Source organism: Oryctolagus cuniculus, chromosome 5, assembly GCF_051225735.1.
Source record: "Oryctolagus cuniculus isolate XC-2025 breed Fujian yellow rabbit chromosome 5, ASM5122573v1, whole genome shotgun sequence".
Taxonomy (NCBI): domain Eukaryota; kingdom Metazoa; phylum Chordata; class Mammalia; order Lagomorpha; family Leporidae; genus Oryctolagus; species Oryctolagus cuniculus.
In genome coordinates, this window is record NC_142871.1 from 116,907,246 (window position 1) to 116,930,683 (window position 23,438).

The following is a 23,438-nucleotide window of genomic DNA, read 5'->3' on the forward strand; positions in this document are numbered from 1 at the left end:
TCTTAGTCCTTTATTCAGTTTCTTCAGAAAGCTGCTCCACCCTTCCTGGCAGAAGGGATTAAACTTATCTGGATTATTACAAAATCTTTTCTCGCCAACTTTGAAAAGAAACATATTAACTAGCTTTATCCCTGAAAGAGCATAACTCAGCATTTCCCTTAGCCCAGGGAGGAACTCTATGGCCCCTGAACATGTGGGAGTGGCTTCTCCCTAGCTGAACTCTACCATTTTCAGTGGGAATGATTTATTGAAGTGAATAAATAGCTCGTTAACACACCAGAAACTGCCACTACGTTTTGTACCAAGAAAGTGACAGCCTTTTATAAGGTTAGTACTTACCTACTAAATTTTCCTAACTTTACTTTCTAGGAACCTAGAAAAATACTTTAAAATATGTAGTTAGCCCAAGAAAAGGTAATTTCTTATTCACTTTGTACCTCTTGCTGTAATTAGAAGATATTTCAAGCATTGTTTCTTCTTCTATTGAATGCATCTTTATACAAACTTGCAAAAATGAAAATGTAGAAAACTAGAGCATGAGACATTAGTAGTATGAGAATTGTAACATCATCAGGAGAAAAAGAAATGGGAACATTTTGGACAACTGAGAATATGACCTCAGCAAGAAGAATGTGGGTGTTCATGCTAAAATTCCTTTCTCTACAGCAGTGGTCGATTGCTATAGTGAATCATAATACTGGAATACCATCTAGGCTCGGAAGACTCAAAGTTAAAATTAATTCTAGTAGGAATGAATTACTCTGAATGTAGAACTACACTCTAAATCCACCTTAGCCACAATTAGTTAAATGACAAGTTTCATTCTCTCTCTGAGATTCAAACAGTTCATGGATAACCTAGAGAGATTGGCTAAGGTGGGATATTTACAGTCTAGCATGACTACCATTTTCTGAGTGGTTCATTCTTTGAGTTGAGGCCTGTCCTTTGTAGCATATTTAGATGCTTCCCTTGTATTTCTCCATCTGATTCTGTGGTGCTACACCTATGCCTACCCATGTTGACAATAAAAAATGTCTGAAGGCATTGCCAAATGTTCTCTGGCATCAGGGAGCAAAGTCACTCCTTGTTGAGAATCACCAGTTTACAGGACTCGATTGCCCAGACTCAGAATAGCTGAGGAGAAGAGTAGAAAAACACTAGAGCACATAACTAGTGTTTTTTTTTTTTTTTTAATTATACAAATGCCTTTCTGGAATGCACAAGTCAATAGGATTAGATGTTGGAGTCAACCACACCCTAAACTAGCCTGTAATATCAGAAACAAAATAAGTTCATATAAAGAAAATACAGTGGATATCAGTGAAATTATCCAAAAATTCACGTGTCAGAGCAACCGGAGTCTGACAATTCACAGGAAAAATAACAGAGCACTCATGGGAGGAAGACTTTGAAATGAAATTGAAGAAAAGTGACACTTTAGGGAGCAACGTTTAGATGAAGATGAGTTGAGACCTTAATTTTAAGGGAAGGAAAGGAAACACTTAGTAGGCACAAAATCCACTGAAGCTGTTAGTTGAGTGAGCCTGGCATGTTGGAATCACCTGAGAACAAGGGGCAGCCGGATCCTGGTTTCTAATACTCCGGCAATGTTCTCACCTTGCTTTGACTTACTTTGTTAAATAATCATGATTCCTGGGTTAGAATTTCTAGGAAACCATGGAGTGAAGTCAGTGTAAGGAACACTCTGCTATGTCAGGGTCTGCAAGACTGTGCTGACCAAATTAAACACCTTTAGGAAAGAGGCCATTTAGCCTCTTTAGAAATGAAGGAAGGAAGAGAGGAAGAGAGAGAAAAAAAAAGAAGGAAGAAAAAGGAAGACAAATAAAGAATAATGGTAAAGTGTATGTATGTATGTATGGGTAGACAGATGGTTGAATGGGTGGGTGGATGAAATGAAAGAGAAATTAAAAAGAAAGACAAACAGATAGATGGTCAGACAAACACACAGATAATGGAGGACACATATGCTACCCCAAATATTCAGAGATTCATTGATCTTTCAGGACCTGGGGCAAGAAGGAATCCAAGAGGGAGGGGGAGGAAGAGTTGGATTGTAGGTGGAAGGGTGGAAGGGGGAGTGCCACTTGTTCCTATAATGGTATAAAGGAAATATATGAGACTTATATAACTTAAATAAAATATGTAAATAAATAAAAAGGAAGACTCATTAGCTGAGATTCTATTGTGAATTTTGTGTGCATTATCTCATTAAACTTTCTCAGTAATACTCAAAAGTAGACACAGGGGCAACCAGGTAAGATGCTTGTTAAGATGTTCATGCCTTGTAACAGAGGGACTGGATTTGAATCAGTTTACCACTAAGGTAGATATTGTGAGGCAGCAAATGATGGATGCTTCAAGTAACTGAGTGCAAAACAGTTGTAAGGGAGACCTGGGTTGAGTTCCTTCGTCCTGGATTCAGTCTGGTCTAGTCTTGGCCTTGTAAGCATTTTGAGAGGAAACCAGTGGGTAGGAATCTTCTGTCTATCTGTCTGTCTGTCTCTCTCATTCTGTCCCTCTGCCTCTCCAAGTAAAGAAAGGAGCTATGACTATTTCTATTTTCAAAAAAGTGAACAAGTCTCACGTTAAAAAAAAATCTATCAAGTTTACATACATCCTACATGAAGGAGTTGTGATTTGTCCATAAGTCTCTCTTCTCATTACTGAGAAACAGTGCAATCGGCATTATGTTGGTGACATAACTTCTTTAAAGTACCACTACAATTCTCATAGATTACAGGCCTTTTGAAATAAGCCCATTTCAGATATGTATTCTTTAGAGTACTATACCGCAGTAAGAAACAACGAAATCCAGTCATTTGCAACAAAATGGAGGAATCTGGAACACATCATGCTGAGTGAAGTAAGCCAGTCCCAAAGGGACAAATACCATATGTTCTCCCTGATCGGTGACAACTGACTCAACACCAAAAAGGAAACCTCCTGAAGTGAAATGGACACTATGAGAAATGGTGACTTGATCAGCATAGCTCTGACTGCTAATGGACAACTTAATACATTATCCCTCATAGTATTTTTTTTTGTCTGTTCTACTTAATATGACTGGTTTAATTCTGTAATTATCACACAGTTATTCCTAAGTGTTGAAAATTAACTGAAATGTGATCCCTGTTAAACATAAGAGTGGGAATAAGAGAGGGAAGAGATGTATAATTTGGGACATGCTCGGGCTGACTTGCCCCAATTGGTAGAGTTGGAAACATACCAGGGGATTCCAATTCAATCCCATCAAGGTGGCATGTGCCAATGCCATCTCACTACTCCAAGTGATCAATTTCAGTTCACAATTGATCATAATGAAAGGACTAAGAGTCAAAGGGAGCACATAAACAAGTCTAGTATCTGCTAACACCAACCGATAGAATAAATAAAGGGGAGAGTGATCCAACATGGGAAGTGAGATACTCAGCAGACTCATAGAATGGCGGAAGTCCTAAATAGCACTCTGGCCTCAGAATCAGCCCTAAAGGCACTCGGATCTGGCTGAAAAGCCCATGAGAGTGTTTCAGGCATGGAAAGCCAAGACACTCTGGCAAAAAGATCTCTGTGAGTGAGATCCCAGTGGAAAGAACAGGTCTTCAAAGAGGGAGGTGCCTTTCTCTGAAGGGAGGGGAGAACCTCCACTTTGACTATGACCGTGTCTAAACAAGATAAGAGTCGGAGAACTCAAGGGGCTTCCATAGCCTTGGAAACTCATAACTGGTGCATAGGGGGATTGCTGATGCCATAAACAGGAGTGTCAATTGGTAAAGTCAACAGCAGGAGTCACTGTGCACTTACTCCTCATGTAGGATCTCGGTCCTTGACATGCTGTACACTGAGGCTTAATGCTATAACGAGTACTCAAACAGTATATTTCACTTTGTGTTTCTATGGGGGTGCAAACGACTGAAATCTTTACTTAATGTACACTAAACTGATCTTCTGTAAAAAAAAAAAAAAAAAAAGAAATTTTCAATTCCCAACTTGACTCTCACTGGGATTAAACATGACAATAGGTCTGATCTGATTTCATCATCATTTTAAAAAAATCATCTATTATTTTTCACTTTATGTTTCTGTGTGGGAGCAAACTGTTGAAATACTTACTTAAGGTATACTAAGCTGATCTTCTGTATATTAAGATAATCAAAAATGAATCTTGATGTGAATGGAAGGGGAGAGGGAGTGGGAAAGGGGAGGGTTGTTGGTGGGAGGGACGGTATGGGGGGGGAAGCCATTGTAACCCATGAGTCGTACTTTGGAAATTTATATTCATTAAATAAAAGATAAAAAAAAAAAAAAGTGAAAAAAAAAAAAAGAAATAAGCCCATTTCAAATTGAGATATAGTTAAACTAGTTCTCAATTTGCAGCTTTTTAGGTTGTCAAGGTAAAGCAAGGCACACTTTCATTAATTTTATTCTTTTAATGAAGTTTTTAAAGAGTTCTTTGACAGACTGAAACTCATGAATTATATGTTCCTATCTTTCTCTCCCTTTCCAACTCTAAGTTTACTAATGGACTCGACATAAAAATATAAAACAAGTGATCAGAGAGAATGGGTGAGTTTCCATGGTGTAGCAGAAAAGCCCCAGACCTGAAATTAGAAGGAAGAGTTCCCATTGACCCAGCATCACACAGAGTGTGGCATGGGCAGCTTCTCTCTCTCTCTCTCCACACACACACACACACACACACACACACACACACACCTTCAGGGCTCCTCTGCAAGGAGGACATTAGGAGCTGTTGAAGGGATACTCCCTCCCCATACACTGACTGTGAATGAGAAACACAGATGGGTGACCCATGGCAAAGCATTGAAGCTTCTGTTCATTCTCTGTTGACTCAGCAAGACTTTGTACTGACCTTAACCCTAACTCTTTGCCAGGTATTTGGAAACCTCATATATGGGAGAGCTAAAAAGTTACTTATTAGAAAGAGTGTTATAAATATTGTGTAAGATAAAATTCCATTTCTCTCTGTAGTGTGATACTCAAATTCTAAATTCTAAATACTAAATTCTGAAATCTGGATCCTCACAATTAAACACTTAGTTTAACTGTGCATGAGCCTTACTCACCCTCTCATTCTGCTGATCCATGCCACTCCTACATATAATGCATCCTGCATGTTTTTATTCACTCTGATAGAATTGTTTATGAACTTTGATGGACCCATTGTGGTCTCTGATTTTTCTGCTATATTCCATTCTTCAAGCAGCCTAGGCTAGAGCAAAGGCATCAGACTGTATCAAACTTCCTTGAGTGACCCAATCAGTATGTCTTTTACTACTCACAATGAGAAAATGAACATGCACGGGTGCATCCATATATGCAGCACTTATCTACTTGAAACTAAATATTCATGAAATGTGACTTAGCCTTTCTTATATAATAAACTCAGCTATGTTCTTCCTTTTTTTAAAAAAAATTCTTTTTTAAGATTTATTTATTTATTTGAAAGGGAGAGTTACAGAGAGGCAGAGGCAGAGAGAGAGAGAGAGAGAGAGAGATTGAGAGAGAGAGAGATCTTCCATCCACTTGTTCACTCCTGAAATAGCAGCAATGGCTGGAGCTGGGCCAATCTGAAGCCAGGAGCCAGGAGTTTCTTCCAGGTCTCCTAAATGGGTGCAGGGGTCCAACTACTTGGGTTACCTTCCACTGCTTTCCCAGGCCATAGTAGAGAGCTGGATTGGAATTGGAGCAGCCAGGTCACAAACTGGTGCCCATATGGAATGCATTGCATGTGGCAGCTCTGCCCACCCCACAAACCACAGTGCCAACCTCACTATTTTCTTTTTATTAAAAAAATAATGGCTTTCCAATGAACTGAAATATTGTCATGCATAGTTTGGGAAACACTAACAGAGAAAATTCATCTTAATCTTTGTTTTTTTTTTTAAATATTTATTTATTTTACTTGAAAGTCACAGTTTTACACACACACACACACACACACACACACACACAGAGAGAGAGAGAGAGAGAGAGAGAGAGAGAGAGAAGTCTTCCATCCACTGGTTCACTCCCCCAGATGGCCACAAAGGCCAGAGCTGCACTGATCCAAAGCCAAGAGCCAGGAGCTTCTTCCAGGTCTCCCACGTGGGTGCAAGGGGCCAAGGACTTGGGTCATCTTCTGCTTTCCCAGGCCATAGCAGAGAGCTGGATCAGAAGTGGAGCAGCCGAGTCTTGAACTGGCACCCATATGGGATGCTGGCACTGCAGACGGCTGCTTTACCCGCTACGCCACAGCACTGGCCCCATCTTTGGTTTTTAAATAGAAAAGAGTTTGAATCCCTGGGCCACAACTTACTGTTAACAAGTTACTCTAGAAACATTAGCATTCACATCCATAAAATGAGAAATGTAACAGAATTCACTAGAGGTGACTCTTAAAAATGTGTATTTGAAAGAGAAGAGGAGGGGAAAGAAGGAAAAAATTGTATCTGCTGATTCACTCCCCAAAGGCCCACAATAGCTGGGACTGGGGCAGGGCAAGGTGGCATCTCAGAACTCCATTCGGATCTCTCAAGGGAATGGCAGAGGACTAAGCGGTTGAGGCATCATCTGCTGCCCTCCAGGTTGCCTTATATGGAAGCTGGATGGTAAATTGAGTAGCTGGGACTTGAACCAGTCCCCCAGTAAGGGATGCAGCTGTCTGAAGCAGTGGTATAACCCCCTGCACCACAAGGCCCACCTCACTTTAGATGATTTTTGTTGGATAAAGTGAAGACACATTTGTGAAACTGTGCAGTGTGTGACATACATTGATCAAATAAATGTTAGCTCCATTCTTTATGCTGTTAATTCAGAAGCATCTCTTTTTCTAAATTATAAAATAAGATGCCCACAATAGAGATCGTATATAGAATTCCAAAAGAAGAAAACACAATAGTATCCTTTGTTAGTGTAAAGATTTTGGATTTTTGAGATATAGGTTAAGTCAGTCTGGTGCCTGATTACTGCTTTTGATCAAATGTAACCTGACAATCCAAGAGCTGAAGAGGGACTTTGCTCCATCCTGATCCTCCCTATCAGTGACAGACTCTGGTTCAAGATCTCCAAGGTCCCAGCGTCTTCACTCGTGTGGATTCTTGACCTGCTTTCTTTTTAATCCTTGTGTGGATTCTCATGTCCATCATTGACGGAGTCTGATGACACACATTGCATATGACCTGTCTGACACTGTTTCATTAACTGAATATTAGGGATCAGGAGGCTGTTATGAGGACTAAATACAAAATGCATTAGAAAGGATTGAGTTTGGAGCAGTGTTATTCAGAAATCTGCAAAAAATCAGTTCTCTAGCTCTTTAACCTCCTATGAATTCTTATTCAGCACTATCTCCACAGATTCTCATGTATTAGCCTGCCAAGAACAGTCACACTGTAGCCAGTGAGGACTTGAGACTGGTCTGGTTGGTGTGAGGATGACTATTGATAGATAACAATTTTAGCAATGGAAGACCTTCCAGGAGCTTTTCCAATCCTTCCATAAAGGCAGATACTGAGACAGGTGTTTAGCATAGTATTTAAGACATCACTGGGATGTCCACAAGCCCTGTCAAAGAGCCTGTGTCCAAGCACCAACTCAACACTGGATTCCATCTTCCGGATGATGCTCAGCTTGGGTGGCAGCAGGTGATGGTGTAAATAGTTGGGTTTTTGCCACCCCAGTGAGAGAATGGGATTTAATTCCCAGTTTCTGGTTTTGGCCTGACCCAGTCCTGATTGCTGCAGGCATTTGGAGAGTGGACTGGCTAATGAAAAATCTCTCTCTTTCTCTCTCTCTCTCTCTCTCTCTGTGTGTGTGTGTATGTGTGTGTGTGTGTGCCTGCTTTGCACATAAATAAAACTTTATGGTGCCAGCGTTGTGTGGTAGAATGTTAAGCTACTGCCTGCAATGCTGGCATCACATATGAGCACCATTTCAAGTCCTGACTCCTGCACTAATGATTTAGCTCCCTGATAATGCACCTGGGAAAGCTCCTGTCTTCTGCTGGGCCCAGCCCTGGGCGTTGTGGCTATTTGGGAAATGAACCAGCTGATGGAAGATCTCTTTCTCTCTGTCTTTCCCTCTCTCTATGACTCTGCCTTTCAAATAAAATAAATCAATCCTTAATAAATCAATAAATTTTTTAAAATCAAAAGGAATATACTTCTTTAGTATTGTTACCACTATTTAACCATACATCATAAAATATATTTTTCATGGTTTCATTCATTCATTCATTTACTTACGTTGTAGAAACTAGGAGACTACTGTCATGGCGGGGAAACCCAAGCTTCACTACTTCGATACACGGGGCAGGATGGAGTCCATTCGATGGCTCTTGGCTGCAGCTGGGGTAGAGGTAGGTTCTGCATTAGGTCATCTTCTGTTGAATCTAAAATTGATTGCATCAGATACTTTGAATGATCTGTAAAAGTGGGTCTTAAATAAATGTGGCTAATTATAAAGAAAGATGTGCAGATTTAATACAATAAATCATTATTATTCTAAAGAAATAACATTATTAATAAATGAATTTAAAGCATTACCCTTAATGTGTGGATTTTATGTGAATTTACATTTTAAAAATGTAAAAAAAATTAGTGTCATTTATATAATAGGTATAATACTGATAAAATATTTAATGGCATTGAAGAAGTATTATTAGCATCTCAGGTATAATAATGTTAAGTAGTTATTACAGCTTAGACTATTTAAGGAGAAAATACAGCCATATGTCTCTTAGCAACAGGGGTACATTCTGAGAAATGTATCATTGGATGATTTCTCCATGGGAATACCATAGTGTGTTTTCACACTAACTTAGACAGTATAGCTACTCCTAGCCTTATACAGTATAGCCTATTGCGCATATGCTACAAATGTATACAGGATGCTCAATAAGCTTGTATATTGATCATGTAGGCAATTAGAACATAGTGGTATTTTTGAATGTAAATATTTCTAAACATAGAAAAGATACGGTAAAAAATATGGTATAAAAGACAAAAAAAGATACACCTGTCCAGGGCAATTTTCGTGAGTGGAATTTCCCACATGGGAAATTGCTTAGAGTGAATGAGTGAGTGAGTGAGTGGTGAGTGAAAATGAAGGCCTGGGATATTGCTGTGTACTGCTGTAGATTTATCAAGACTTGATCCTGGGCTACACTCAATTCATAAAGCACTTCTTTCTTCAATAATAAATTAACATTTGCTTTAACTTTTTTACTTTAAAAACTCAATTTTTAAAACGGTTACCACTCTTTTGTAACACCACTTCATTTAAAACATAAGTACATTGAAGAGCTATCCAAAGATTTTCTTCTTATGCTTTTTCTATAAACTTTTTTTTAATTTTAAAATTTCTTGTTTACTTGATTTTTTTTACTTTTTTTTAACCTATGAAGAAGAGAAGTTTATTGAGTTCATACATTTAGATGCTGAAAGTACAAACAGTATAGTGCAGCTTCAGTGGAAGCCACACTTGGCATCATCACCTCATGGTGTGGATAGCAATGGTGGAAGCAAACAAGTGACTGAGTCTTTTTTTTTTCACATACATTAGAATAAGTATAATAGCAAAAACAGATGAACAAATGTTGGTGAGATGTGAAGACCAGAACCCCTGTGAACTGCTGCTGAGAATGTAAAATGTTGCAGTTACTTTGGAAAACAGTTTGTCACTTTCTGGAATAGGCAAACCTATTGTTACAATATGACACAACGAGGCAAGAGAAAGGAAAACTTTCACCCGTAAACTTGTACAGGAATGTTCATAACATTCACAATAGAGAAAAGGTAGAAACAACTCCGGTGCCCATCAACTGATGAACAGATAAGATGTGGTATATCCATACAATGCGTGTTATTTGCCCATAAGAATGAGGTGAGTACTGGCAGATGGCACCACGCTATGTGACAAGAGACCACGTGCATGGCTACATTCATCTTCCACCTGGACTAGACAATCTACAGGGACAAGCAGCCTGGCAGTTGCCCAGGGCTGAGGAAGCAGGCAAGAACCGAGAGGTAGGAGGTTTCAGAGGTGCTGAAACACATCCCTATTGTATTAATATTCTGTGGCTCTCCACCAAGAGTAGGCATATTCAGTTTTTGAAGTTTTAGTCCAGTAGGTGAACAGCAGTGCCTCATTGCGGCTTCTCTTTGCATTGCTTTAACGATATTCAGCATCTTCTCATTTGTTATTTGTCATCTGTGGTGGTAGATCTTTTGCCATTTTTTGAATTGATTTTCTTTTTTTCTTTTTTTAACTTTTATTTAGTAAATATAAATTTCCAAAGTACAGTTTATGGATTACAATGGCTTTCCCACTCCCATAACTTCCCTCCCACTGGCACCCCTCCCATCTCCCACTCCCTCTCCCATTCCATTCACGTCGAGATTCATTTTCAATTCTCTTTATATACAGAAGATCGATTTAGTATATATTAAGTAAAGATTTCATCAGTTTGCACCCACACAGAACATAAAGTGTAAAATACTGTTTCAGTCCTAGTTATAGCATTAATTCACATTGGACAACACATTAAGGACAGAGATCCCACATGAGGAGTAAGTACACAGTGACTCCTGTTGTTGACTTAACAATTTGACACTCTTGTTTATGGCGTCAGTAATCTCCCTAGGCTCTTGTCATGAGTTGCCAAGGCTATGTAAGCCTTTTGAGTTTGCCAACTTTGATCTTATTCAGACAAGGTCATAGTCAAAGTGGAAGTTCTCTCCTCCCTTCAGAGAAAGGTACCTCTTTCTTTGGTGGCCCTGTTCTTTCTACTGGGATCTCACTCATAGAGATCTTTCATTAAGGTCTTTTGTTTTTTCCAAAGTGTCTTGGCTTTCCATGCCTAAAATACTCTCATGGGCTCTTCAGCCGGATCTGAATGCTTTAAGGGCTGATTCTGAGGCCAGAGTGCTGTTTAGGACATCCACCATTCTATGAGTCTGCTGTGTATCTCGCTTCCCCTGTTGGATCGTTCTCTCCCTTTTTTTATTCTATCAGTTAGTATTAGCAGACATTAGTCTTGTTTGTGTGATCCCTTTGACTCTTAGAGCTATCAGTATGATCAATTGTGAACTGAAATTCATCACTTGGACTAGTGAGATGGCATTGGTACATGCCACCTTGATGGGATTGTATTGGAATTCCCTGGCATATTTCTAACTCCACCATTAGGGGACGTCCGATTGAGCATGTCCCAAATTTTACATCTCTCTCTCTTATTCCCACTCTTATATTTAACAGGGATCACTTTTCAGTTAAATTTCTACACCTAAGGATAATTTTGTATTAATTACAGAGTTCAACCAATAGTATTAAGTATTTTTTTACTTTTAAAACATTTTTTTAATGAAAGAGACAAACACACATATTTGCCTAAGCCAGCTGGGGTCAGCATCATCAATATCACTGCCTTCCACCTCCATATCTTGTCCTGCTGGAAGATCTCCTGGAGAAATAACACTCATGGAGCTGTTGTGTCAGTGGTTAGAGTGCCTTCTTCTGGGTCCCTTATGAGAACCTGCCTGAATCTTCTTGAGAATGTCACTCTTTTCTACTAAATCCTCCACTGTGAATTTTGTTGAGGTTCTTCATCTCTTCCCTCTTTGCAGTTTTTCAGTACTCATCCCTCTGTGTGTAAATAAGAGAGATGAATTTATCAGTACAACCGCATGTCCTCAGCCACCTCCAGAAGGCGCACACGCGACAGTGGCGCGTGGTGGTAGAAGTGGTGGTTCTGCCTTGTAGGTGTACCCAGGTAAGTGCTGCCTCTGACGGCAGGGCATGCCCTGGCCAAGCTCCTCCTTGCCCTGGGCACCCCGCTCAGGCTGTGGAAGACCATCTCAGATGCAGCCAGCCATGGGTTAAAGTGTAGGGCAGCGTCTTCACAGCAGGTTGACGTGAAACCTACCAGTCTTGTCAGGGACAACACCCCGAATTCTCAGCGTATTGCCCAGCTGGCTCTTCTCTGGCAGGGAGGGCTTGTGCAGGACACTGAAGCTTCCTGACATGACTGAGCCGGTGGGATAGCAGCAGTGATGGCCATGAGCCTGCTGGGGGACAGAGCTTGAACAGAGAAGGTAGCTTTCCTGGCTCCATGTTCTCCAAGATGTCAACCCCCACTTGATGGAAGATGGTGGTAGGCAGGCACTGACTGGACCTCTTGCTAAGAGCTTGTGGATTCTCTGTATCTGAAGCTGAACACTGCCATCCCACCTATCACCATCAGCCTCCCAGGCAGCCTCACACTCCTTTCCTTTGTTTCCCATTTGTGTTGACCCGGCACCACCACTTATATTCATCCTGAACTGAGCACTGTACATTTTTTGAACACACCACCTGAAGTCTGTGTCATGAACCTGTGTGAACATGTAGTTTCACAACAAATTCTGTTTTCTGCTCAGGGATTAGAAAACCAGAAATGCTGACTTCTCCCATGATCAACTCCTTTAAACCGCTGTAGACACCACTACTACTAACTACTTGACTTAGGTGATTTATGCCCTGACTGTATGTGTTAAAAACACTATACTATTAGTTTTTAAAAAGTTCTACTCTCGTTTTGCAGATGAAAAATATTAAAATTTGAGGGAGATATTCAGCGATTATGCCCAAATTACATGCTATTTTTCAGACATGGAAAGCTAAGACACTGTGGCAAAAAATGACCTACGTGAAAGATCTCTGTGAGTGAGATCCCAGTGGACAGAAGGGCCCATCAAAGAAGGAAGTTGCCTTTCTCTGAAGGGAGGAGAGAACTTCCACCTTGATTATGGCCCTGTCTAAATAATGTCAGAGTTTGTGGACTCAAGAGGCTTCCATAGTCTTAGCAGCTCATGACAGGAGCCTCGGGTGATCATTAATGTCATAAATAAGAGTGTCAATTGTTAAATCAACAACAGGACCATTTTGTACTTGCTCCCCATGTAGGACCTCTGTCCTTAATGAGTTGTACTATGAGAATTAACAGTAAAACTGGTCTTCAAACAGTACTTTATACTTTGTGTGTCTGTATGGGTGTCAACTGTTGAAACTTGACTTAGTATAGAGTTTATCTTCTGTATATAAAGATAATTGAAAATGAATCTTAATGAAGAATGGGATGGGAGAAGGAGTAGGAGTTGGGATGGGTTGGGGGTGGGAGGGCGGGTATAGGGGGAAGAACTGCTATAATCTAAAAGTTGTACCTGTGAAATTTGTATTTATTAAATAAAAGCTTTCTATAAAAAATTACATGCTACTATGAGGCAAAGATGAGAAACAAATTATATTGACACTGATATACAGAAATTCTTAATGACCATCTCCTCAGACCTTAGCTTTCATAGATTCTGCATTGTAAGTCAGCTTCATTATTATGTAAAATTGATATTCATATTTGCATTTAATATTGGCAGTCATTCAAAGTTTATGATTAGATTGGAACAGGCTTGAAACTGACTGCCACTTCAACATAAATGACTTGTCTCAAGATGAGGCAAAATATATACAAATGTTTCAGTTACCACAAATAGATCAAAGAGAAAATATGTTTTTGATCAGTGTAATATTGACTTAAATTTTTAAGAAACACAAGACATATATGATAGGGGCCAGGGTTGTGGTGTAGCAGGTTAAGTCATTGCCTTCAGTGTTGACATACAATATGGGCCCAAGTCAGAGTCCTAGCTGCTCCTCTTCTGATTCATCTCCCTGCCAATGTGCCTGGGAAAGCAGCAGAAAACGACCCAAGTGCTTGGGCCTCTGCACCCACATGGGAGATGTGGAAGAAACACTTGGCTCTTGGCTTCTATTTGGCCCAGCTTGGACTGTTGCAGCCATCTGGGGAGTGAACTGATGGATGGAAGACATTCTCTCTCTCTCTCTCTCTCTCTCTCTCTCTCTCTCTCCTCTCTCTCCAGCTCTTTCTATAACTCTGCCTTTCAAATAAAATAAATAAATAATTCTTTTAAAAAATAAGTATATGATGAAACAACCACCATCTGTCAAAATCCTAAGGCTAAAATGATATTCAGGACATGATATACCTTGTAGTTTTACTCCTTAGTGATTTAATCCCTATACCAACATATGCACATAAGTATACTTACTTTATAGATAGGATACAGAAACACAAGTTTATTCAGTAATGTGACCAAGGTCAAGAATTCAGAATACAAATAAGGTGACATCAAATGTACTTCATCATATCAGAAAGCCACAGTTTTTGTTAAAAAAAATAGTGTGAGGATCAAATTTCTTTCTTTTTATTTTTTAAGATTTATGTATTTATTTTGAAAGTCAGAGTTACAGAGAGAGGGAGAAATGGAGAGGGAAATATCTTCCACATGCTTGTTCATTCCCCAGATAGCAACAATGACCAGGGCTGGGCCAGGACAAAACCAGGAGTCAAGAGCTTAATCCAAGTATCTCATTTGTGTGGCCAGGGACCAAATGCTTCAGCCATCTTCCACTGCTTTTCGCAGGTTGTTAGCAGAGAGCTGGATCAGAAGTGGTGCAGCTGGTACACAAATCAACACTCATATGCAATGCCAGCATCCCAGGCTATGCCACAGTGCCAGCCCCCAGTTCCTTTTGTAACCTGTGAATTCCATGCCAGTGCATTCCATCTTTTGCAGTTGAAGTTCTAATTGTAGGTTTAAGGATGTACAACAATCAGGATCCATTTCACCTGTGACTGATCTCTAAGGAAATGAGGTAACAGAAATTGGAGCACAGGCATTTTTTGTGGCAGATCTTGGGAGGTTATTAACCCCCTGGCATAATCCACACCGGGGGCACCAGTGTTGCATTCTGATATCACATGAAACAAAGGCTCTCCTGAATTACCGAAACCCATAACTAAAAGCACATACATTCTCTTCTTTCCAGTGACATCACCTCCCAAATCTAGGCCTAACCTTGGACAGAAGTGGGGCCAAAGTGGAGGTGAAGGGTGCAGCAATGGGCTATGGCTATTGGATCCATGAAGGATCCGATCTAAAAAATCCCAATGTCCATGAGTAGATTATGACCTCCATAGTATGTGTCACACAAAGGCCATTCAACTTTAAAAGATTGAAAAGTTCTAGAATGAATTAACAAGAGCCTGTTTACTGTTTCTGCTTCCAGTTTGAAGAGAAATTCATAAAAACTAAAGAAGACTTGCAAAGGATGAGAAATGGTAAGGACAATCATCTAAATGCATATGATGAGGATATCTTGATGAAGTCATGCAAGATCTATGTATCCATAATGTCATATTTGGGGATGGAGGAGAGACAGAGGGAGAGACAAAGAGACAGGTTCTGGTTATGGTGTGAAGGATGGAGCCCTGAGACAGTATGGAAACTCTCTAAGGAGAAAAAGAGCTAGATTTCCCTTAGTATTAAATAAGTGATGTCCTCCATGCCCTAGGACTCTCCCCTCCTTGTTTTCTCCTGCTTTCTGCATAACAAATGAGGTGCAAACAACTTGGGATCCCACACTGCCATCAGTATTCAAGGACATACAAGTCACACATTGGATGAAAAGAGGAGAAATAAGTCCTACTGTATCTTGAGTTTCTTTCAATTGTGCATGTGATAAAGTAATGTCCATGAAATATATTAGGCTTGATTAAAAAGTAGTGCTGAATTAGTTGGAAGTTCAGGTCAGAGTGTGAAGAGGGAAAGAGGAAGCACCAGCTGCCTTGGGGGGTCAAGAACACAGACCCACTTTGCACACACTGTCCAGTGGTGTTATTCAAAGAACACACAGGGATCCCACATAGAAAACTCTCTCAGAGCTGGCCTTGATGCCATGAATACCATGAAACTTTGAGAATTTCCTGTGATAAATCATGTTCTGAATGGCTCCCATTTGCAGTATCTCCAAACCCCACCTAACATCTCTATGAAGATCAAGTAAACATCAAAAAGACAGAGAGCAACAATGTATCTAGATGGTAAATAAAAACATCAGTTAACATAACAGAATAGGCTAAAAGGAGTATTGATGAGAGAAAAAAGAACTTTAGGAAGATAAAGATAAAAGGTTATTTTACTTGAAAGGGAACAAGGTAATCCTTAGGTTTTCAGTTATGAATTATTATTTTCTTCCTGAAAGACTGGGACTTACAGACATTTTATTTTATTTTTTCTTTTCTTCCCTCAAAAGATCCGAGTTTTATATACCAGCAAGTGCCCATGGTTGAGATTGATGGGATGAAACTGGTGCAGACCAGAGCCATTCTCAACTACATTGCAGACAAGCACAACCTCTATGGGAAAGACATAAAGGAGAGAGCCCTGTATGGTATATTTTATGTTCTCACATCAGCAAATGACACAGGGAAAATGTGGGGCTGGCTTGAGTGAGTAGGACCGTGGCAGGGAGATCAGGACCAGCAGCAGTGGGGCTTGGGCATGCACTGAGGTCCCCTGTAGCAGGGTTCTGTGAGCACTGGGGGTATTTATGGGATGCATTCAGGTGTCTGTGATCATAGAAGGGAATGCAGTTCATGGACAGAGCCCAGAGACAGAGGTTTCCAGACAGTGCATGACCATGAAGTGAAGAGGATGGAGGAAACATGATTCCAGATGCACAGACTTGCAGAGGTGGAGAATTTGTGAGAAGGGACCAATTGTCTGAGCATCTAGAGTGTAGGCCTGGGAAGGGAAGAATCCAAAGGAACTGATGTTCATTTTCCGGAAATTACCAGAGTGATCTTTATGAACTCATGATGCCATTTTATTCTCTGGATAAATTGGTAGAAAACAGTTACTAGAGGCTGGTGCCCAAGGCATGGAGGTACATGAAGTATTTCATACAGGACTGAGATAGTCAGTTTTTGAGTCAGCACTGCCAATGCTGGAGGAATCTCCTCTCTGCTGGGATGACACAGCTTGATTGCAAATAAATTCTAATGTAGAATTATTAGCAGTTCCTCAAAAAGTTAAACATAATGTCACCAGTGACACAGGAAGTCTAATACTAGGTTTGTACTCAAGAGATAGGAAATACCTCCTATCTAATACTGGGACAGAAATGTTCTTGGTAGCATTACTCTTAATATTCATGTGGTGGACATAAATCAAATGTCCATCAATAGATGAATGGATACACAGGAAGCAAAGGATGCTCTGTCCATATCATGGGATAGAATCTATCCTCCAGAAGGGATAATGGCCTGATGCATGTGACAGAACAGATGAAGCTCTAAAACTTTTTGCTGCATAAAAGAAACTAAACAGAAGAAAGCTTCATGTGAATTGCATATGACTTCTGTTGTATGAAATGCCCACACATCCAGATTCATAAAGACAGAGCGTGAATTAGTAGGTTCCTGGGCCAGAGTGAGAGGAATTGGAGAGCAGTTTCCAAGACACATGGGATTTTTGGAGGAGATGATAAAAATGTTCTGAAATTAGAGGATGTTGATACCTGCTGATAAAGCCACTGAATAGTATACTATTAAGAGAGATCACTAGGTGAATATAATTTCATAAACCTATTATTTTATCCCCTTTGTGATTGTAACATTTCACTTACTAGTCCAGTTATTGAAGATCCAATGGCAAAATTAGCAGCATGTGTTGTCTCAAGTTATCTTGTAGTGTTCTACTATGTTTAAACAAATAATGCTTAAATATTCTTTGTATTCATAGGTGTAAGAAAATAGTATTGGTTTAGTTATAAGTATTAGTATAGTTAAAAGTTATTTAATCTTTCTAAAAATAAAGACCTATTTTAACTTGCTAAAATAGCTCTTTAAACACAAGAAAAGTCTCCTGTCAGATTCACTGATTGTAGCTGTGTAACGAATTGCATCAAATGAGGGGATAGTTTATGTGGGTCCTGGGACATGTAAACATGATTAGAGGTGGACACAGCATGTGCAGAGGCTATGGATCATATTTTAGGAGGAAAAAATTGTGTGGGGGTGGGTGGTCATTTGGTACAGCATTAAGGTGCTGCTAGGATTGCCCACATTCCGTATCAGAGTGCTGGGTTCAAGTTCCTACTCTGCTTCTGATTCTAGCTTCCCACCAAAGCATTCTAGGAAAGGCAACAGGTGATGATTCAAGTAGCTGGGGCCCTGCCAAACATGTGGCAGATTTGAACTGAATTCTAGGATGCTTGATTTGGTTTGATGGAACCCAGGACATTGCCAGACTTGTGTAGCGAAACAGTGGATGGAAGATTCTCTCTCTCTCATTATGAATGAATGAATGAATCAATAAATAAGTAATCGGGAGAACTTCTAATATTGGGCAAATATTAGACTGGGATGAGTAACACATGGGAGAAGGAGGGACATGTATTATGTGGGTGGGCTGGTGCAGTTTCCCGAGATGATGTTAAATGAGACTTTAGCCATTCTACATGTGTGTGCTGGACAAAGCACAGCAGATATTCAAACACTTTTTATAGCATCAGTGGTCACATACAAGGATCAACCACTTTCTGTCATAACTATGGCTCCGAACAGGTCACTGGCACTTTGAAACTGCATTTGGTCATGGGAATAACAAAATGAGATGTTTATATGCTCCTTAATGGTGTCAGAAGTAAATGCACATATATAAATGAAAACCATTAGCCTAATGACTGGCATATGAAAGGTTCCCACAGAAGATCATTTACCTTGGCACCACCTAACTTTTTAACTTCAAATTCTAACATGGGAAGCATTTGACAGTTTGGTGGTTTTTATCTCCAGGATTGATATGTACACAGAAGGCATGGCAGATTTGAATGAATTGGTTGCTTATTATCCATTTCTTCCATCTGGGGAACAAGAAGCGAGCCTTACTCAGATCAAAGAAAAAGCGAAAAATCGTTATTTTCCTGCCTTTGAAAAGGTAAGTGGAAACTGCTTCACACTTAAGGGCACGAAGAGTTTAGAGCTGTCTTAGTCCTGAGACTATGCCTTCACGTATAGTGGAAATTCCAGAGACGGAGTGGCTTCCACCACAGATGTTCACTTCTCCAGCTCTGGCGATGAGATATGCGAGGCAAGCCACTGGCAGATTCAGCATCTGATGAGGACATGCTCTTGGTTCTGGCTATGCCCTGACATGGTAGAGACGCCAAGGGAGCTCTCTGAAGTCCCTTTCATAAGGATATAATGCCATTCCCAAGGGCTTCTCCCTCAAAACCTAATCATCTTCCAACAGCAGCACTTTGGGGGTTAGAATCTCAATATATATTTTTATTGAGAGACAGACATTCAGTAGATCACAAAAAAAAAAAAAAAAAAACACAGAAACAGTGTACTGACTTTCCTGTGGCATTGCCCTTTACTGCTCAAGGAATTTTATAAAAATATATTTGAAAAACAATTACCTCAGAGCCGGCGCCGTGGCTCAATAGGCTAATCCTCCACCTTGCGGCGCCGGCACACCGGGTTCTAGTCCCGGTTGGGGCGCCGGATTCTGTCCCGGTTGCCCCTCTTCCAGGCCAGCTCTCTGCTATGGCCAGGGAGTGCAGTGGAGGATGGCCCAGGTGCTTGGGCCCTGCACCCCATGGGAGACCAGGAAAAGCACCTGGCTCCTGGCTCCTGCCAGGATCAGCGCGGTGCGCCGGCTGCAGCGGCGGCCATTGGAGGGTGAACCAGCGGCAAAGGAAGACCTTTCTCTCTCTGTCTCTCTCTCTCACTGTCCACTCTGCCTGTCAAAAAAAAAAAAAAAAAAAAAAAAAAAAAAAAAAAAAAAAAGAAAAACAATTACCTCAGTTAAACTTTGTCATTAAATTTTAATTTACTAGGATACAATCTAGACTGTTCAATCAGACAGAATTTCAAGGGCCTTTCTAGAACTTGATCTGTAAGAGGCTTTAAGTCATACTAGAGGTTGGAGTAGACCATGTAGAAACTGAACCTCTTGATTTAAGAGCAACATCAAAAACATCCTAGCACCATATGTGGGGAGACTGGAGAGCAGCTGCCTGTCAGAACATGGTAGTGTTTCAGGAGTGCAAGATACGAATGATGGCTGAGGGAGAGACAGATGGAGATGGATGAAACAATGTTAAGAAAAGAATAACTTAATAACCTGAAAGTGGTTCTCAGAGTTTTAGGAATGTTGTGGGAAAAATAAAGAAATTAAGTTATGTCATTTAATCAGTTCATCTGTATGCAGATATATAGTATCTATTTTAGTTAAGGTATCTCTGTGAAAGTAAAAGAATACATCAGGATCACAACTCCCAGAAATCTTGTTGAATTAAAAGGATGAACAAAACATATTTATAAGAGATTTATAAATAAAGGTAGTCCTTCATTCCCATCTTATGAAGCATGGTATCATTCTTTTTGTCATTCATTGAACAGAAGTTAATTCACATACAAAGGGATAAAGTACTTAAAATGAATCATACACTGTCCTCCCTAGTGAAACTGAAATTTTAGGGCATAATCACACCATGACAAGCTCTCCAATTGTCACAGTTTAGTACTTTACACTATGAAATCAAAGACACTCAGGATCATAAGTGAACAAAGTATTTTATGATGCAGCATTTGATATTGCTCTGTTTTTGCACCAAATAACTCTTCATACTTCTCTATGTATGCGAAGTCTATTAGAGCCTTTCTTTGCCAAACATTATCTGTCAGTAGTAATGCCTTGGCTATTTTTCCTTATTATTTATCATTTAAATATTCCTTGTATAGTTTCATAAACATCACATGTTAACACAGAATTTTATTATGAAATGTTTGATACATCATGGAAATTTGAAAGAATTGTTTAATGACCACATAGATGATCACTAATTAGATGGCAAAATTCACCTATTATGTTTGATTTTTCCATGTGCCTTAAACTTACCACTTTCTATCTATTGAAACACAGTATTCTTCATGCATTTCAAAGTTAGTGGCAGACATAAGTGCAGTTCACCTGTAGACAAATAAGCTGAAGATAAATAGCAGTGCAATTTAAGAGTCTGAGTCAATGTTGAACTGAAGTGATGAATTCACATTTGCCCAGGTATACTTCAGATTCCAGGGACATAGAGTAGGAGAAGAAGGACTTGTAGAATTTGAAGTAGTCTCTTCATGTGGGAAGACAACTGTGGTGAAGGGGGAGCCACTACCAAGGAGGACTGGAGAGGGAGCAGAGTGGAGAGGTGTGTCCTGAGATGCCAAAGCCACCCCCTTCAAGGCATGGGGCAGATGGGAACAGGAGGCAGCAGGAGCTAAGCCCTTGGCACATAGGGAAGGTGCAAGTCAAAGTGGGCCATGTGGATGCAGCAAGGATGTGGGGACCAAAGTGAAAGAAGACTCCAGGCTATCACCAGGTTGTGTTTAGAGCCAACTTCTCAACATCCCTCAAGAGACAAGGGCATTGGAGAAATTTTGGCATCTCTACACCCTCCACTGACTGGAGAAGCTGAGAGAGGAGAGTGCCCCAGTCTGACTGTGCCTATGATCATCATGTGATTCCTTGAATTCACCAGGTGTTGAAGAGCCACGGACAAGACTACCTTGTTGGCAACAAGCTGAGCAAGGCTGACATTCTCCTGGTTGAACTTATCTACAATGTGGAAGAACTTGACCCCAGCGCGATCACCAGCTTCCCTCTGCTGAAGGTGACCTACCTCCCAGCTCTTGGAGGGGAGAACTCACATTTCCTATTTTAGAATGTAATACTTATGCTGGAGTTGTTGTGAGCCCTAGTCTTTTCATTCATTCTCCCTCCTGGTCTCCAAAATGAACTTCAAGACCTTACTCCTGATGCAAGAAGAAATCTTGTTAAGAAGGAAATAATCACTGGATGATACTGTGGAATATTAGCCTTTTAAGACAGAGACCCAGGGCCCAGCACATCACTCCCCTGGCTCCTCTCCCCTGGTGCTCTCTGTCCCTGATTTCTCTGTGACTCCCTTCATCCAGGTGTGTCCTTGTCTGTCTACACCAAGTCTATAGAGCAGGTCTCTTTCCACACGATTTCTCTTTCTCTGTCTCCAGTTGACAGTGCTTGTGTTCCTGTCTATAAGACTCACTCCCCGTTCTCCTGTCCTACAACTTCCTCTCTCTGCCAGTGTGGAAATTGGTTGTTATTGGCTCCTGGTTATCTGTTAATATTTTATATCCCCAATTCCAGATCAATTTTCCCTGAATTTTTATTTGTCATGTTGGAGGCATCCATATGTTGATATATCACACATTGATATTAATTATATTCTAAAACAGATATGAAGATACAGAGTTAATGTGTAAGGAGGAATTTAGGGACAACTGGAATATAAAGTGTTAATGATGATTTGGGGGGCCAGTGCCGCAGCTCACTAGGCTAATCCTCCACCTGTTGCACCAGCACCCCGGGCTCTAGTGCCAGTTGGGGCTCCGGATTCTGTCCTGGTTACTCCTCTTCCAGTCCAGCTCTCTGCTGTGGCCCAGGAAGGCAGTGGAGGATGGCCCAGGTGCTTGGGCTCTGCACCCTCATGGGAGACCAGGAGGAAGCACCTGGCTCCTGGCTTCAGATCGGTGCAGTGCACTGGCCATAGCGGCCATTTGGGGGGTGAACCAATGGAAGGAAGACCTTTCTCTCTGTCTCTCTCTCTGTCTCACTCTGCCTGTCAAAAGAAAAATAGTGATTTGGGGAATATGCTATAGAGCTATATTTTCTTCCTTTTATCTTTATTCCCACTGAGATCTGTTTCCCAGCTTCTATACTGGTGCTTACAGAGGGGACTCAGTTGATCTTTGTCTAGGAGGGCTCAGATTTCCTGGACTGTGCTACTGATGGGATGGTCTTTGGTTCCTCTCTGAGGCTGTGATTTGTGTACTGCAGGCCCTCAAAAACAGAATCAGCAGCCTCCCCACTGTGAAGAAGTTTCTGCAGCCTGGAAGCCCGAGAAAGCCTTACACAGATAAGAAAAGTGTAGAAGAAATGAAGAAGACTTTTGCATGAATAAAGCTGATGTGGAAGATAAGCCCATGTGAACTAGTCTTCTGACGTTTTGCTCCAATGAAGTGTATCCCTATATAGTGAGCCTGGCTATTGTGAAGCCAATAAACTGATTCAAATAATATGGGTAAAAAAATAAATACCTCTGAGCAAAACTGATTAACATGCATTTCTTTTCATTGGGATCTAGTATGAAATCAGATTTCCAAAGTCCTTGTGGACTCTTTCTTGGTATTAAATATTAAAGAAGAAAAATGTCAAGTGTTTATTTTACCATTTCCAAGTATTGTATGATAGCAGCTGTCATACAGTCTTTGAAAGATTCAAGTACAGAAATTCACTTTTGATCACTTCTCAGCCTTTTTGCTAAGATCAAGTGTAGAAATTTCACTTTTGAACGTCTCACATAAGTTCAGGATAATATTTATTATTCTGAGAAATGGCATAATGAAACCTCTTTTTTTCTTGAAGTGTGATTTTGTTTTTTATTATAAAAATGTTGTTCTTGGGGCCGGTGTTGTGACATAG

General features: G+C 40.4%; 1 protein-coding gene across 2 annotated transcripts; it reads left to right on the top strand.

Annotated features, from left to right (window-relative positions):
• Positions 1 to 285: 285 nt before the first annotated feature.
• LOC100341104 (glutathione S-transferase Yc) lies at positions 286 to 23,069 on the top strand. 2 transcript variants are annotated; one of them, XM_002714503.5, is made up of 7 exons: positions 286 to 327; positions 8,272 to 8,377; positions 15,145 to 15,196; positions 16,171 to 16,303; positions 18,716 to 18,857; positions 21,457 to 21,588; positions 22,794 to 23,069. In XM_002714503.5, exons 2-7 carry the CDS (start codon positions 8,291 to 8,293, stop codon positions 22,911 to 22,913), a joined length of 666 nt encoding a protein of 221 aa, XP_002714549.4. In that variant the 5' UTR covers positions 286 to 327; positions 8,272 to 8,290; the 3' UTR covers positions 22,914 to 23,069. The 2 variants fall into 2 exon arrangements, with proteins under 2 accessions (XP_002714549.4, XP_089189286.1); XM_089333160.1 differs by lacking the exons at positions 15,145 to 15,196; positions 16,171 to 16,303.
• The last annotated feature ends 369 nt before the right edge of the window (positions 23,070 to 23,438 follow it).

What these genes read in the sequence shown, in the direction of transcription:
- LOC100341104 (XM_002714503.5), top strand. Translation starts at nt 8,291, where the DNA reads ATGGCGGGGAAACCCAAGCTTCACTACTTCGATACACGGGGCAGGATG. An exon ending in GACATAAAGGAGAGAGCCCT is followed by an intron (nt 16,304 to 18,715) that starts GTATGGTATATT and finishes TTTTATCTCCAG; the next exon opens with GATTGATATGTACACAGAAG. An exon ending in ATTTTCCTGCCTTTGAAAAG is followed by an intron (nt 18,858 to 21,456) that starts GTAAGTGGAAAC and finishes TGAATTCACCAG; the next exon opens with GTGTTGAAGAGCCACGGACA.